Consider the following 15,813-nt stretch of genomic DNA (forward strand, 5'->3'; position numbering starts at 1 on the left):
TGTCACACCCTTCACAAACACATTCTTGAGTGAGTCACACATGGACGCACAGCCACACAAGCACCGCCCGCACCGAGGAACACTCAAGCCCGAGAGAGACATGGCCGCCTGCACACAGGCAAGCACAGCCGGCCCAGGAGAGCAGGTCTCCCCGCAGGGGCGATGTTCTGTTTCTGTCCACAAAGGCCCGAGGCCGCTTCTTCTCTTCCAAATGTGAACTTTCCTCCTGCTTAATCCCTGAGCCCAAAGCTCAGGTGCATTATTACCTGCAAGGCGTGACTGTAAGGGTTGAGGTTTCACCGAGACAGTTTGGGTCAGATGATATAATTTTGACTTTCAGGCTGAATGAGACAGAATGAATTTTAGGTCATCCTGATACTGCTTGTCCTCTAGTCTAGCCACATGAAATGGACTCGCTTCCTAGCTCTTTCGTAAGAAAGCTGCACAGACACGGCAGCTTAAACAACAGATACTTATTCTCTACAGTTCCGGAGGCCAGAAGTCAGAGAGGGAAGCGTGGTCAAGGCTGGATCCTTCTGAGGAGGGAGAATCTGCCCCAAGCCTCTCCCAGGTCCTAGTGGTGGCCGGCAATCCTTGGCGATCCTTGCTTGTAGGGGTGTCACCCTCATCTCTGCCTCTGCCTCACACACAGCGTCCTCCCTGTGTGCACGTCTGTGTGTAAACTTCCTCCTTTTTATTTGGAGACAGAGTCTTGCTCTGTCACCCAGGCTGGAGTGCAGTGGTGTGATCATAGCTCACTGCAGCCTGGAACTCCTGGACTCAAGCAATCCTCTCACCTCAGCCTCCTGAGTAGCTGGGACTACAGGTGTGTGCCAGCATGCCCGGCCAATTTGAAAAACTTTTTGTAGAGATGGCGGTCTCACTATGTTGCCCAGGCTGGTCTCAAACTCCAGGGCTCAAGCAATCCTCCTGCCTTGGCCTTCCACAGTGTTGGGATGACAGGCACAGGCCACTGAGCCTGGTCAGTATCTTTTTTTTTTTTTTTTTTTTTGAGGTGAAGTTTTGCTCTGTCACCCAAGCTGGAGTGCAATGGGCATGATCTCAGCTCACTGCAACCTCTGCCTCCTGGGTTCAAGTGATTCTCCTGCCTCAGCCTCCCGAGTAGCTGGAAATACAGGAGGGTGCTACCACACCCGGCTAATTTTTGTATTTTTAGTAGAGGCGGGGGTTTCACCATGTTGGTCAGGCTGATCTCGAACTCCTGACCTCAAATGATCCACCTGCCTCAGTCTCCCAGAGTGCTGGGATTACAGGTGTGAGCCACTGCACCCAGCTAATATTCTTTTTTTTTTTTTTTTTTTTTGAGACTGAGTCTCGCTCTGTCGCCCAGGCTGGAGTGCAGTGGCGCGATCTCGGCTCACTGCAAGCTCCGCCTCCTGGGTTCACGCCATTCTCCTGCCTCAGCCTCCCGAGTAGGTGGGATTATAGGCACCTGCCACCACGCCCGGCTAATTTTTATTTTGTATTTTTAGTAGAGACGGGATTTCACCATGTTAGCCAGGATGGTCTCAATCTGCTGACCTGGTGATCTGCCCACCTCAGCCTCCCAAAGTGCTGGGATTACAGGCATGAGCCACCGTGCCCAGCCAATATCCTCTTTTAATAAGTACACCAGTCATCTAGGATCAGGGCCCACCCTACTCCAGTAGGACCTCATCTGGGTTAATTCCGTGTGTGGTGGCCCTGTGCCAAAGAAGGTCACATGCTGAGGTTCTAGGGGGTTAGGACTTGAATGTATGGATTTTGGGGAAACATGATATACCCCATAACACAAGGCATTTGAGACCTTATTGTACTTTTTTTTTCTTTTTTTTTTTTGACACGGAGTCTCGCTCTTGTCGCCCAAATCGGAGTGCAGTGGTGCGATCTCGGCTCACTGCAACCTCCGCCTCCCTTGTTCATGCGATTTTCCTTCCTTAGCCTCCCGAGTAGCTGGGATTACAGGCGCCCGACACCATGCCCAGCTAATTTTTTGTATTTTTAGTAGAAACGGGGTTTCACCATGTTAGCCAGGCTGGTCTCGAACTCCTGGCCTCAGGTGATCCGCCCGCCTCGGCCTCCCAAAGTGCTGGGATTACAGCCATGAGCTGCCGCACCCGGCCAGGTCTTCTTCCTCTTCCTCTTCCTCTTCTTTTTCTTCTTTTTTTTGAGACAGAGTTTCGCTGTTGTTGCCTAGGCTGGAGTACAGTGATGCGATCTCGGCTCACTGCATCCTCGACCTCCCGGATTCAAGCAATTCTCCTGCCTCAGCCTCCCGAGTAGCTGGGATTACAGGCGTGCGCCACCACGCCCAGCTAATTTTTGTGTTTTTGGTAGAGACAGGTTTTCACCATGTTGGCCAGGATGGTCTCGAACTCCTGACCTCAGGTGATCCGCCCGCCTCGGCCTCCCAAAGTGCTGGGATTACAGGCATGAGCCACCGCACCTGGCCAGGTCTCCCTCTTCTTATAAGGACAGCAGTCATGGACTTAGGGGCCCACCATATTCTAGTATCGCCTCACCTTAACGACCTCATCAAAGACCCTATCTCCAGGCCAGGTGTGGTGGCTCATGCCTGTAACCCCAGCATGCTGGGAGGCCAGGAGTTCAAGACTCTCTCTCCAGATAAGGTCACACTCTGAAGCTCTGGGGGGACATGAATTTTGGGACGACACACTTCCGACCAGCACAGGCACAAAACCATGTTAGGCACACCCAGGCAGCTGTCCACACGGAAACACGGGCACACCCGCCTCAGCCCCAGCCAGGAAGGTAGGGGTGAGCCCACGCCCCTGGAGCTAACAGCCCCGTCTCTGCGATGGGAGGGTTTCCTATCCGAGCTGGCTGGTTGAAGCACTAACCTGCTTCTGCCCCCAACACAGAATCGCATGAAGGAGAGCCTTGCCTTGTTTGGGACTATCCTGGAACTACCCTGGTTCAAGAGCACATCTGTCATCCTCTTTCTCAACAAAACCGACATCCTGGAGGAGAAAATCCCTACCTCCCACCTGGCTACCTATTTCCCCAGTTTCCAGGGTAAGTAGTTCTAGAACTTTCTATACTCTTCAACTCCCAAAAGCAGCTCCGAAGAGAGATGCTAATCCAGGCTCTACTTCAGCCTGGAGTCACCAGAAGTTTCACATAGGATCAGACCCGTGTTCTAGACTCAGCTCCATCCACTGGCCCAACCTCATTGAATCTGTTTTCCCTTCTGTGGAATGGAATAAAATAGCAGAGGCCCTTGGAACTGAGTAAAGTGAGGAATTCTAAAAAGACGTAGCATATCATGTACACCTTAAACATTTATTTATTTTTGAGACGGAGTCTTGCTCTGTCACCAGGCTGGAGTGCAGTGGCGTGATCTCGGCTCACTGCAACCTTTCCCTCCAGAGTTCAAGCGATTCTCCTGCCTCAGCCTCCCAAGTAGCTGGAACTACAGGTGCGCGCCACCACGCCCAGCTAATTTTTGTGTTTTTAGTACAAAAAGACGGGGTCTCACCATGTTGACCAGGATAGTCTCGATCACTTGACCTCCTGATCCACCCGCCTCAGCCTCCCAAAGTGCTAGGATTATAGACAGGAGCAACCACGCCCGGCCAAACATTTTATTTTATGCTTGTTGGCCAACATTTGGGGTTTGAGCCAAGATCCTTCGCGCATGGGTTTGCTATGTAGAGGTCACTGTTGTAAAGCACATCTGGAAAGATTGTCTACTATTTCCAGAAACTGCCTAGGTTTTAAGAATGACTCTTCTTCTTTTCTTTCTTTCTTCTTTTTTTTCTTTTTGAGACAGAGTCTCACTCTGTCGCCCAGGCTGGAGTACAGTGGTGGGATCTTGGCTCATGGCAACTTCCAACTCTGGGGTTCAAGCAATTCTCCTGCCTCAGCCTCCCGAGTAGCTGCAATTACAGGCACGTGCCACCAAGCCTGGCAAATTTTTAGTAGTTTCCTGTCCTATTTTTAGTAGAGATGGGGTTTCACCATGTTGGTCAGGCTGGTCTCGATCTCCTGACCTCAAGTGATCCACCTACCTCAGCCTCCCAAGGTGCTGGGATTACAGGCGTGAGCCACCGTATCTGGCCAGAACGTTTCTTTTTCTAATCTTTCATAGTCATCTAATCTATCCCTAATTGGATAGCAATTTCTTTTCCTTTAATCCATTTTTTCCTTAATTTTTTTTTTTGTTTTTTGAGAGGGAGTCTTGCTCTGCCTCCCAGGCTGGAGTGCAGTGGCGCAATCTCAGCTCACTGCAAGCTCTGCCTCCCGGGTTCACACCATTCTGCTGCCTCAGCCTCCCTAGTAGCTGGGATAACAGGCGCCTGCCACCACATCTGGCTAATTTTTTGTATTTTTGGTCGAGACGGGGTTTCATCGTGTTACCCAGGATGGCCTCAATCTCCTGACCTTGTGATCCACCTGTCTCAGCCTCCCAAAGTGCTGGGATTACAGGCGTGAGCCATCGTGCCCAGCCTATTTTTTCTTTAATTTCTTTTTTTTTTCTTTTTTGAGATGGAGTTTTGCTCTTTTCGCCCAGGCTGGAGTGCAATGGTGCGATCTTGGCTCACCGCAACCTCCTCCTCCCGGGTTCAAGCGATTCTCCTGCCTCAGCCTCCCGAGTAGCTGGGATTGCAGGCATGAGCCACCACCCCGGCTAATTTTGTGTTTTTAGTAGAGACGGAGTTTCTCCATGTTGGTCAGGCTGGATTTGAACTTCCGACCTCAGGTGATCTGCCTGCCTCGGCCTCAAAGTGTTGGGATTACAGGCGTGAGCCACCACGCCCAGCCTTTTTCTTTAATTTTTAAAAGCAGAGCCTTGAACAATGTTTCCAAAGCACACAGCTTAGTTTTGTAATACAACGACCTTCTTTCATGCGGCACTTGTAGCTACAGATTTGCATAACGTTTCTTTTAATTGCATATGAATCAAGACACGTACAACGGGCAAAAACAGGTTTGGGAACAAACTCTCAGTCCACCCAGAGGGTGAAAGGGCCACAGGGAAACTACAAAGAAACACCATCTAGTGTTGGGCACCACTTAGTATATTTTACAAAGGGGAGGCAGAGTTGTGGTTAATCCAGGGACCAACGTGGGGAAGGTACATATTCACTAGCGCTTTCCCCAGAACACCACTGTGAGGATAAAGTGTGGTGGCGGAAGTGTCCTGCTTAGCTACTGCCGAGTAACAAACCATCCCGAAACTTTGTGACTTAAACTGGCCATTTTCCTTTGCTCATGATTTTGTGGGTCAGGAATTTGGGAAGGGTTGAGCTGGGTAAGTTCATCTCTGATCCATGTGACATCAGCTGGGCTCTACGGGATTGGAGATAAACTTCCAAGATGGCTTCTTCCCCCACATGTCTGGTGCCTTGGTGCTCTTGGCACTCTTGGCCTCTCTCTCTGTGTCTCTCCCTGCCTCCTTCTCCCATCTCATCTCTTTCTCCTCCCCTTTCTTCTAGTCTCTCTCTCCTTTTCCACCTCCCCTGTTCTCTCTCTCTCCATCTGGGGCCTCATGATCCACAGCCTCCTCACATGGTTTGAGCTTACTCACAATATGGCTGCCTCAGGGTAGACAGACTTCAGCCCAGGTGGAAGCTGCTTCTCATGATAGCCTCAGAAGTGTCAGACGTTACTCTGCCACATTCTATTTGTCAAGCACATCACTCATATCAGCCTGGATTCAAAAGAAAGAGACTCCACCTCTTGCAGGAAGAATGACACATGCATACAGGGAGGGAAGGAAGTGACGGCAGCCATCTTGGAGATAACTTGCCTTCATGTCCTGGGGATGCCGTAACAAAGTACCACAAACTGGGTAGCTTAAAACAACAGAAAACAACAGAAGTCCAAAGTTAAGGTATTGGCAGTGTTGATTCCTTCTGGAGGCTCTGAGGGAAAATCCATTCCATGCTTCTCTCTCAGCTTCTGGTGGTGGCCTACAATCCTTAGCTTGTAGACATATCACTGCAATCTCTGCCTCCGTGTTCACATGGCTGTCTTCTCACCATGCCTTTATGTGTCCTCTCCTGTTGTTATAAGGCCACCAGTCATTGGATGTAGGGCCCATACTTTGGTATGACCTCTTTTTTTTTTTTTTTTGAGACAAGGTCTTGCTCTGTTGCCCAGGCTGGAGTCCAGTCGTGTGATCACAGTTCACTGCAGCCTCAACCTCCTGGGCACAGGTGATCCTCCCACCTCAGCCTCCTGAGTTGCTGGGACTACAGGCGCACACCACCACACCTGGGTAATTTTTCTATATTTCTGTAGAGACAGGGTTTCGTCATGTTGCCCAGGCTGATCTGGAACTCCTGGGCCCAACCACACATCTGTCATCCACCTGCCTTGGCCTCCCAAAGTGCTAGGATTACAGGCGTGAGCCATCATGCCCGGCCATGACCTAATTTAACTTAACTAATTACATCTGCAAATATCCGATTTCTAAAAGTCATATTCTGAGGTTCCAGGTGGACATGAATTTTGGGGGACACTGTTCACCTCAATATACAAGCAACTATAGTAGATGAGTCCTTAGTACATGCTTGACACCAGGTCCACAATCAGTAAACATAAACTTTGGTGAAGTCACCAGGTTTTGACCCCTGGTCTTGTCATGTCTCAGAGCCCATGAGGCCAAATTTAGCCAATCATACCCACAAGATACAGGGTCTGGGAGATAGTTGTCAAGTTGTTCCATGATGGTGGCCTGGACAGCCCCTCTTCCCTGCCGAGCAGCCCTGGGAACCAGCTCATAGTTTAGAGAATTTGGGAACAGGATAAGGTAGATATTTTTTCATTCAAGTCAAAGGGAACCACCCATGACTCATCCTTGTCTCCCAGCACAAGTGGCTGGTGCACCCTTTGCTGACTCTCAGCCCTTCCCTTCGCTGTGCTAAATAATATTTGTGATAATGATAAGAAACCACACTTTGGGAGGCTGAGGCGTGCAGATCACTTGAGGTCAGGAGTTAGAGACCAGCCTGGCCAACATGGCAAAACCCCATCTCTATTAAAAATACAAAAATTAGCTGGGTGTGGTGGTGGGGGCCTGTAATCCCAGTCAGGAGGCTGAGGCAGGAGAATCTCTTGAACCCAGGAGGTGGAGGTTGCAGTGAGCCGAGATCACGCCACTTCACTCCAGCCTGGGCGACAGAGCGAGACTGTGTCTCAAAATAATAATAATAATGATAACAATAATAAAATTAATAACAGCAGCTAACACATCTACCGCACTGGTGGAAGCACTCCACATAGCTTGTTTAATCTTCATGTTAAAACCCTATGCAGGGCTGGGCACAATGGCTCACGCCTGTAATCCCAGGACTTTGGGGGGTCAAGGCGGGCGGATCATTTGAGGTCAGGAGTTCGAGACCAGCCTGGCCAACAGAGCAAAACCCCATCTCTACTAAAAATACAAAAATTAGTTGGGCGTGGTGCCAGGCGCCTATAATCCCAGGTACTGCTAAGATCTCGCCATTGCACTCCCGCCTGGGCGACAGAGCGAGGCTCCATCTCAAGAAAAAAAAAAAAAAAAAAAAAGGACTCTCTTCCCCTTGTTTGGCCTTGATGCCCCCATCTTTACAGTCCTGGAATATTTGTCTCTGCCATTCCAGTTTTCCAACTGCACTGCCTGGAAGCGAAGCCAAGAGAGTGTCTCTCTTTAACACAGTTCCACCCAAAGTCCCAGAGCTGGGTCTCATTGGTCCATTTCAGGTCACATGACTCGTGTGAGACAATCTCCTGTGCTCCCATTGGCTGGGCCTGAGTCATGTGACCAGCTATGACTACAAAAGATGGAGTCAACGCGCAGAAAAATGACAGGCGCGATCCCTGGGGCCCTTCAGCGCTAGTTACGGGGAAGAAGGTCTCCAGAGGCCCCCTGGGTCCAAAGAGGTAGGGTCCTCACCCGCTTCCCGCACTCTGTTTCCCCAGGCCCTAAGCAGGATGCCGAGGCAGCCAAGAGGTTCATCCTGGACATGTACAGGAGGATGTACATAGGCTGCGTGGACGGCCCCGAGGGCAGCAACAAGGGGGCGCGCTCCCGACGCCTCTTCAGCCACTACACATGTGCCACAGACACACAGAACATCCGCAAGGTCTTCAAGGACGTGCGGGACTCGGTGCTCGCCCGCTACCTGGACGAGATCAACCTGCTGTGACCCAGGCCCCACCTGGGGCAGGCGGCACTGGCGGGCGGGTGGGAGGTGCGGGTGGCTGCAGGGACCCCTTATGTCCCTGGTCTACCTCTCCAGTCTCGGCCCACACGCGAGTGAGTCGGGGGACGGACGGCCCGCTGCTGGCCGCTCTCTTCTCTGCCTCTCACCAGGACAGCCGCCCGCCAGGGTACTCCTGCCCTTGCTTGACTCAGTTTCCCTTCTTTGAAAGGGAAGGAGCAAAACGGCCATTTGGGATGCCAGGGTGGATGAAAAGGTGAAAAAATCAGGGGATTGAGGACTTGGGTGGGTGGGCATCTCTCAGGACCCCCATCTCCGGGCATGTCACCTCCTGGGCAGGGTTCTGGACCCTCTGTGGGTGACGCAGACCCTGGGATGGGGCTAGTAGATCCTTCAGGCGCCTTCGGGCGTGGACTCTGGCGCGCTCTAGTGGACAGGAGAAGGAACGCCTTCCAGGAACCTGCGGACTAGGGGTGCAGGGACTTCCCTTTGCAAGGGATAACAGACCGCTGGAAAACACTGTCCCTTTCAGAGCTCGGTGGCTCACAGCGTGTCCTGCCCCGGTTTGCGGACGAGAGAAATCGCGGTCCACAAGCATCCCCCCATCCCTTGCAGGCTGGGGGCTGGGTATGCTGCATCTTAACCTTTTGTATTTATTCCCTCACCTTCTGCAGGGCTCCGTGCGGGCTGAAATTAAAGATTTCTTAGAGGCTGTGTCGCCAGCGTCCTGTTTATCCCCTCTGCATTCCTTTCTCGGCTTACCTGTCCCAGGGGGCAGTGGTTACAGTGCGGGGAGCAACGTGGAGTAGGAAGGAAAAAAGTTATACTTCTCTTCTACCCACCTGTCCTGGCCATGGTACCCAGAACTGTGGAGGCTGTGAGTCCTGCAAACCGGGACGTGGAGTCCAACCTCCGTCCCTGGCTGGGGGGACATTGAAGCAGACCCCTCCGTGGCCACTGACCAGAAATTCCAGTAGCAGCCACCACCCAGCTTTGAGAAGGCCTCAGGGCAGTGTTCTGTGGTGCAAGCCATAGCACCCCACTTTACAGACGAGGAAACCAAGACACAGAGAAGTGGAGTAATTTGACTAAGCTCACACACCTGGAATTGACAGAGGCAGGAGCCTGTTCCTACGTTGAACACATTTGTGGTTTTTTGTTTGTTTGTTTTTTGAGACAATCTCGCTCTGTCGCCCAGGCTGGAGTGCAGTGGTGCGATCTCGGTTCACTGCAGCCTCTGCCTCCTGGGTTCAAGCGATTCTCATGCCTCAGCCTCTGGAGTAGCTGGGATTACAGGCACACACCACCACACCTGGCTACTTTTTTTTTTTTTGATGGAGTCTCCCTCTGTCGCCCAGGCTGGAGTGCAGTGGCATAATCTCAGTTCATTGCAACCTCCATCTCCTGGGTTCAAGCAATTCTCCTGCCTCAGCCTCCTGAGTAGCTGGGACTACAGGTGTGTGCCACCACACCTGGCCATATTTTTGTATTTTTAGTAGAGACAGGGTTTCACCATGTTGGCCAAGCTGGTCTCAAACTCCTGACCTCAAGTGGTCCGCCTCCCTCGACCTCCCAAAGTGCTGGGATTACAGGCATAAGTCACCACGCCTGGCCTCATTTTTCTTCTTATAAAAACACTAGTCACACTGGATCAGGGTCCAGCCTGTCATCCCCATCTTAACTTGATTACATCTGCAAAGACCGTATTTCTAAATAAGGTCCCATTCACAGATATCGGGGGTTATGACTTGATCATATCTTTTTAGGGGAGCCACATTTCAACTATAAAAGGTATTTTGTAATACAAAAATTAGCCGGGCGTGGTGGTGCATGCATGCAATCCCAGCTAATTGGGAGGCTGACGCATGAGAATTGCTTGAACCCGGGAGGCGGAGGTTGCAGTGAGCCAAGATCCTGCCACTGCACTCTAGCCTGAGTGACAGAGTGAGACCTTGTCTCAAATAATAAATAAATAAATAAAAATAAAAGTATGTTATAGAAACCCTCTCCACTGAGTTTGGTCTGACATTTTGCTGCTGGTCAGACTGGGGTGATGGGTTTCAGGGAGGAAGACCTCAGTGGTGACAGCCCTTCTCACCACATCCTATCTTTCTTTTTTTTTTTGAGACGGAGTCTCGCTCTGTCGCCCAGGCTGGAGTGCAGTGGTATGATCTCGGCTCACGGCAAGCTCCGCCTCCCAGGTTCACGCCATTCTCCTGCCTCAGCCTCCCGAGTAGCTGGGACTACAGGCGCCCACCACCACACCCGGCTAATTTTTTGTGTTTTTAGTAGAGACGGGGTTTCACCTTGTTAGCCAGGATGGTCTCGATCTCCTGACCTTGTGATCCGCCCGCCTCGGCCTCCTAAAGTACTGGGATTACAGGCGTGAGCCGCCGCGCCCTGCCTCTTGTTGTTGTTTTGTAAGAATTTTAGACTCACAGAAAAGTTGCAGAAGTTGTACACAGTTCCCAAACGCCCTCCACCCAGCTTCCTCTTCCCTCTTATGTAACCCTAGCACAACCCAGTAAATTCACATCAGCAAGCGTCCTATGAACGAACATATGTGTAGACCTTATTAGAATGTGGCGGGTTCTCGCTCCCGTCCTCCTTTCCTGGGCCAGGATCCAATCCCAGATCCCACATCGCTGTGAGTCGCCTTCCTCTGCTTGTTCTGGGGCAGTGCCTCAGTTTCCTTTGTGACACGTCGGAGGAGTTTTGCTTGGTTGTTTCTTGAGCCGTTCCTCAGGTTAGGTTGGTGTGAGGTTTGCTGGTGACAGAAAGGAATGTCAGAGCCTCTCAGGGCATCACCTGACTGGGTTCATCATGACAAAACGTCTCATCCCTGGTGATCATACGATGCAGATGTCTTTTCACCATTGGATGGTCGGAGTCAGGACCCAAACAAAGCCCATGCATGGCGCTTGGGTGCTGTGTCTCTTAAGTCTCTTTCCTCTTTTTTTTTTTTTTTTTTGAGATGGAGTCTCACTCTGTCGCCCAGGCTGGAGTGCAGTGGCGTGATCTCGGCTCACTGCAAGCTCTGCCTCCCGTGTTCATGCCATTCTCCTGCCTCAGCCTCCTGAGTAGCTGGGATTACAGGTACCCACCACCGTGCCTGGTTAATTTTTGTATTTATTTATTTATTTATTTATTTATTATTTATTTTTTTTTTTTTGAGACAGAGTCTCGCTCTGTCGCCCAGGCCGGAGTGCAGCGCCACAATCTCGGCTCACTGCAACCTCCACCTCCCGGGTTCAAGCGATTCTCCTGCCTCAGCCTCCTGAGTATCTGGGACTACAGCGGTGCACCACCATGCCCAGCTAATTTTTTGTATTTTTAGTAGAGATGGTGTTTCACTATATTGGCCAGGATGGTCCTGATCTCCTGACCTCGTGATCCGCCCACCTCGGCCTCCCAAAATGCTGGGATTACAGGCGTGAGCCACCGTGCCCGGTCTAATTTTTGTATTTTTAGTAGAGACAGGGTTTCACCATCTTGCCCAGGCTAGTCTCGAAATCCTGACCTTGTGATCCACCCGCCTTGGCCTCCCAAAGTGCTGGGATTACAGGCGTGAGCCACCATGCCTGGCCTTTTTTTTTTTTTTTTTTTTTTTTTTTTTTTTAAGAGACAGGATCTTGCTCCATCACCCAGGCTGGAGTGCAGTGGAGCAGTGATGGCTCACCAGGGCCTCAACCTCTCAGGCTCAAGCAATCCTCCCGCCTCAGCCTCCTAAGTAGCTAGGACCACAGGTACATGCCACCACACCCATGGTATTTCATTTTTATTTTTTGTAGAAATGGGGTCTTGCTGTGTTGCACAGGCTGGGAAACTTGAAGTCCTATTTAACCCTGCAAAGGTTCTTTCTTGCATTCTCTCAGGTCATATTTACATCTTTCTCTCCCAGCAAAGACCCTAGTTCCTAATAATATCTTTGTATTTGCTACTTTGCTCAGTCCTGTAAAACACATGATAGTTTCAAAATTGCTACACCCATACGTTCCCCAATGACAAATCTGCTAAATAAAGGTCAAAGTTTCTTTGCAATTATTTTTGTCTCTCTTCTTCTTTTTTTTTTTTTTTTTGAGGCAGAGCCTCACTCTGTCACCCAGACTGGAGTGCAATGTCACAATCTCGGCTTACGGCAACCTCCACGTCCCAGGATCAAGCAGTTCTCTGCCTCAGCCTCCTAAGTAGCTGGGATTACAGGCACCCACCACCACACCCAGCTAACTTTTTTTTTTTTTTTTTGAGATAGAGTCTCCCTCTGTCACCCAGACTGGAGTGCAGTGGAGCAATCTCGGCTCACTGCAACCTCTGCCTCCCAGTTTCAAGCGATTCTCCTGCCTCAACCTCCCGAGTAGCTGGGATTACAGGTGCCCGCTGCCACGCCCAGCTAATTTTTGTATTTTTAGTAGAGACGGGGTTTCACCATGTTGGCCAGGCTGGTGCTGAACTCCTGACCTCGTGATCCACCCGCCTTGGCCTCCCACAGTGCTGGGATCACAGGCGTGAGCCACCGTGCCCAGCCTCTTTTTGTCTTTAGAGTGAGTACTGTGTATACAAGTTCCGCAGGCTGATTCTTTTCTATCTCTATGTGGTTACGTTTTTCATTTGAAATACAGTTTGGTTCACTTGTTTTCTACTGATATTCCATCTTTAAGCTTTTCCCTCCATCCTTGTTGATCAATTTTATCTTTCAATATAGAAAGCACGAATAGGGCTTAAAACTACACAAAAGGCTGGGCATGGTGGCTCACATCTGTAATCCCAGCACTTTGGGAGGCTGTGGCGGGCAGATTGCTTGAGCCCAGCAGTTCAAGACTAGCCTGGGCAATATAGCAAGACCTCATCTATACAAAAAAACAAAACAAAACAAAAAACAATGCCTGTAATCCCAGCACTTTGGGAGGCCAAGGCAGGTGGATTGCCTAAGGTCAGGAGTTCAAGACCAGCCTGACTAACATGGTGAAACTCCATCTCTACCAAAAATGCAAAAAAAAAAAAAAAAAAAAAAAAAAAATAGCCGTGTGGGGTGCCAGGTGCCTGTAATCCCAGCTACTCAGGAGGCTGAGGCAGGAGAGTCGCTTGAATTCGGGAGGCAGAGGTTGCAGTGAGCTGAGATCATGCCACTGCACTCCAGCCTGGGCGACAGAGCAAGACTCCGTCACAAAAAAAAAAAAAAAAAAAAGAAACGAAAAAATTAACTGGGCGAGGTGGAGTACACTTGTAGTCCCAGCTACTAGAGAGGCTGAAGTGGGAGGATCACTTGGACCCAGGAGGCGGAGGTTGCAGTGAGCTGAGATCGTGCCACTGCACTCCAGCCTGGGCAACAGAGCGAGACGTCATCTCTAAATAAATAAATAAATAAAATAAAAATTTTGAAATCCCAGCATGTCCCGGCAAGCACTGCGTTCCATTCATGGAGCTGGTTCTTGTTCTTCTGCACAGCTGCAAAGCCCTCCTCTCTGGGCTGTGGCATAGTTCATTCATCCACCTCTGTCCTGTGTATACACATCCGAGTTGAACCCAGCGTTGTGCATTCACAAATAGCACTTCAGGCAATGACCTTCTGCACATGTACTTGTTCTTGTTACAGCCCTGTCTTCAGGGTGAATTTCTAGAAGAGGGGCCTGCCCTTCTGCAGTGTGAGGATAGTGGTTAGATTAAGTTTTGTTTTGTTTTGAAATGGAGTTTCACTCTTGTCTCCCAGGCTGGAGTGCAGTGGCTCGATCAGCTCACTGCAACCTCTGCCTCCCGGGTTCCAGCGATTCTCCTGCCTCAGCCTCCCGAATAGCTGGGATTACAGTCATGTGCCACCACACCTGTCTAACTTTTGTATTTTTAGTAGAGACAAGGTTTCATCATGTTGGCTAGGCCGGTCTCCAGCTCCTGACCTCAAATGATCCGCCTGCCTCAGCTTCCCAAAGTGCTGGGATGACAGGTGTGAGCCACTGCGCCCAGCCAGATTAAATAAGTTTTAATGCACATAAAGCCTTTTTCCCAGGAGGCAGGTGATTAACTTGTGGTAGAAGGTCAGATAGCTTGGCCTAAAGTTAGGCTAAACGCTGCCTTCTGAGAGCGCTTTACTTTGGTCCTAATGTGCTATCTGGGCCTGGGGTCTGGTGATCAGCTGGGGTCAAGGTTCAATCAGGCTTAGGACTCAGGCAAGTTTTTTTTTTTTTTGGAGAGAGTCTTGCTCTGTCATCCAGGCTGGAGTGCAGTGGCATGATCTCGGCTCCTGGGCTCAAGCAGTTCTCATGCTTCAGGCTCCCAAGTAGCTGGGATTATAGGCTTGTGCCATATCTTGCTAGTTTTTTTTGTATTTTCCGTAGAGATGGGGTTTTGCCATGTTGGCTAGGCTGGTCTCCAACTCTTGGCCTCAAGTGATCCGCCTGCCTCAGCCTCCCAAAGTGCTGGGATTACAGGTGTGAACCACTGTGCCCGGCCCAGTCCAGGAGCAAGTTCTAACCAGGATCAAGCGTCAAGGTGTGGGTTTGTCCATCATCATAGGCTCAGTCAGGGTCAGGGTTCAGTCAGGGATCAGGGTTCAGTCCAGGATTGGGGCTCAGCCAGGATCAGGGCTCATCTTGGAGTCAGAGCTGAGCCTGGGGTCAGGCATCAGTCTAGGATGGAGGCTGGGCTTGGGACTTGGGGGTCCTGATCCAGGATTCGAGGCTATGTCTGGGATTAGGGTTCAGTCTAGGATGTGGACCGAGCCTGGGATCAGCATTCAGTCCAGGATAGGGGGCTGAGCCTGGGATTAGGGCTCAGTCTAGGATGTGGACTGAGCCTGGGATGAGAGCTCAGTCCAGGGATTAGGGCTCAGTCTAGGATGGGGACTGGGCTTGGGATGCAGGCTCAGTACAGAGTGGGGGGCTGGGCCTGGGATCAAGGCTGAGTCTAGGACGGGGGCTGGGCCTGGGACTCAGCAATCAGGACTCAGTGTAGGATGAGGGACTAAGCCTCGGATCAGTGTTCAGTGCAGAGTAGGGGCCTGGGCCTAGGATCAGGGCTCAGTCGAGCATAGGGGGCTTAGCCTGGGATCAGGGCTTAGTCCATCGTGAGGCACTCAACCTCAGAACACACAATGTCTCTCTGTGTAGGTGCCTGAGTCATGTGAGGCTGGACTGAGGCTCACTTGTCTACTCATTGGGCAGGGCAGCACCTGGGCAAGACCTGGCTGCTTGTTTCCCTCCTGGCCTCACCTCCCAGCTGCCGGCCCCTCCTCCCCAAGCCCCACATCCCTCTCCAGATCCCCTTTCTGCTTGGTGACCTCCAGTGACAAAAGGCAGCCGCCTCCCCAGTCAGTTCCTCGCCTGGTGCCTCCCAACACTGTCCTGCTTCAGAACTGAGCTGTAAGCAAAGGGAGGGGCCATGGGGCCCCAGCATGTGCTGCCATCAGCCCCCGTTTCCTGCCAGCCCTGCCGTCCCTAGGGTGCCCCCACTTCCCAGGACGCCTGTGCCACTCATGGGACGCTGTGCGCCTCATGGGACGCCTGTGCCCCTCATGGGACACCTGTGTTCTCATGGGATGCCTGTACCCCCATGGGACGCCTGTGTTCTCATGGGACGCCTGTGCCCTCATGGGACGCCTGTGTTCTCATGGGACGCCTGTGCCCTCATGGGACGCCTGTGTTCTCATGGG

The 15,813-nt window shown here is 51.1% G+C and overlaps 1 protein-coding gene across 1 annotated transcript in view; it reads left to right on the top strand.

Annotated features, from left to right (window-relative positions):
• GNA15 (G protein subunit alpha 15) overlaps nucleotides 1-8,880 on the top strand; it is a 29,446-nt gene extending 20,566 nt beyond the window's left edge. The window contains exons 6-7 of the mRNA XM_024237116.3: nucleotides 2,883-3,036; nucleotides 7,930-8,880. Of these exons, the coding sequence (XP_024092884.2) occupies nucleotides 2,883-3,036; nucleotides 7,930-8,156 (381 nt within the window). The 3' untranslated portion in view covers nucleotides 8,157-8,880. The remainder of the gene's footprint in view (nucleotides 1-2,882; nucleotides 3,037-7,929) is intronic.
• Nucleotides 8,881-15,813: the final 6,933 nt, after the last annotated feature.

This window comes from Pongo abelii, chromosome 20, assembly GCF_028885655.2.
Source record: "Pongo abelii isolate AG06213 chromosome 20, NHGRI_mPonAbe1-v2.0_pri, whole genome shotgun sequence".
In the NCBI taxonomy this organism is placed as follows: domain Eukaryota; kingdom Metazoa; phylum Chordata; class Mammalia; order Primates; family Hominidae; genus Pongo; species Pongo abelii.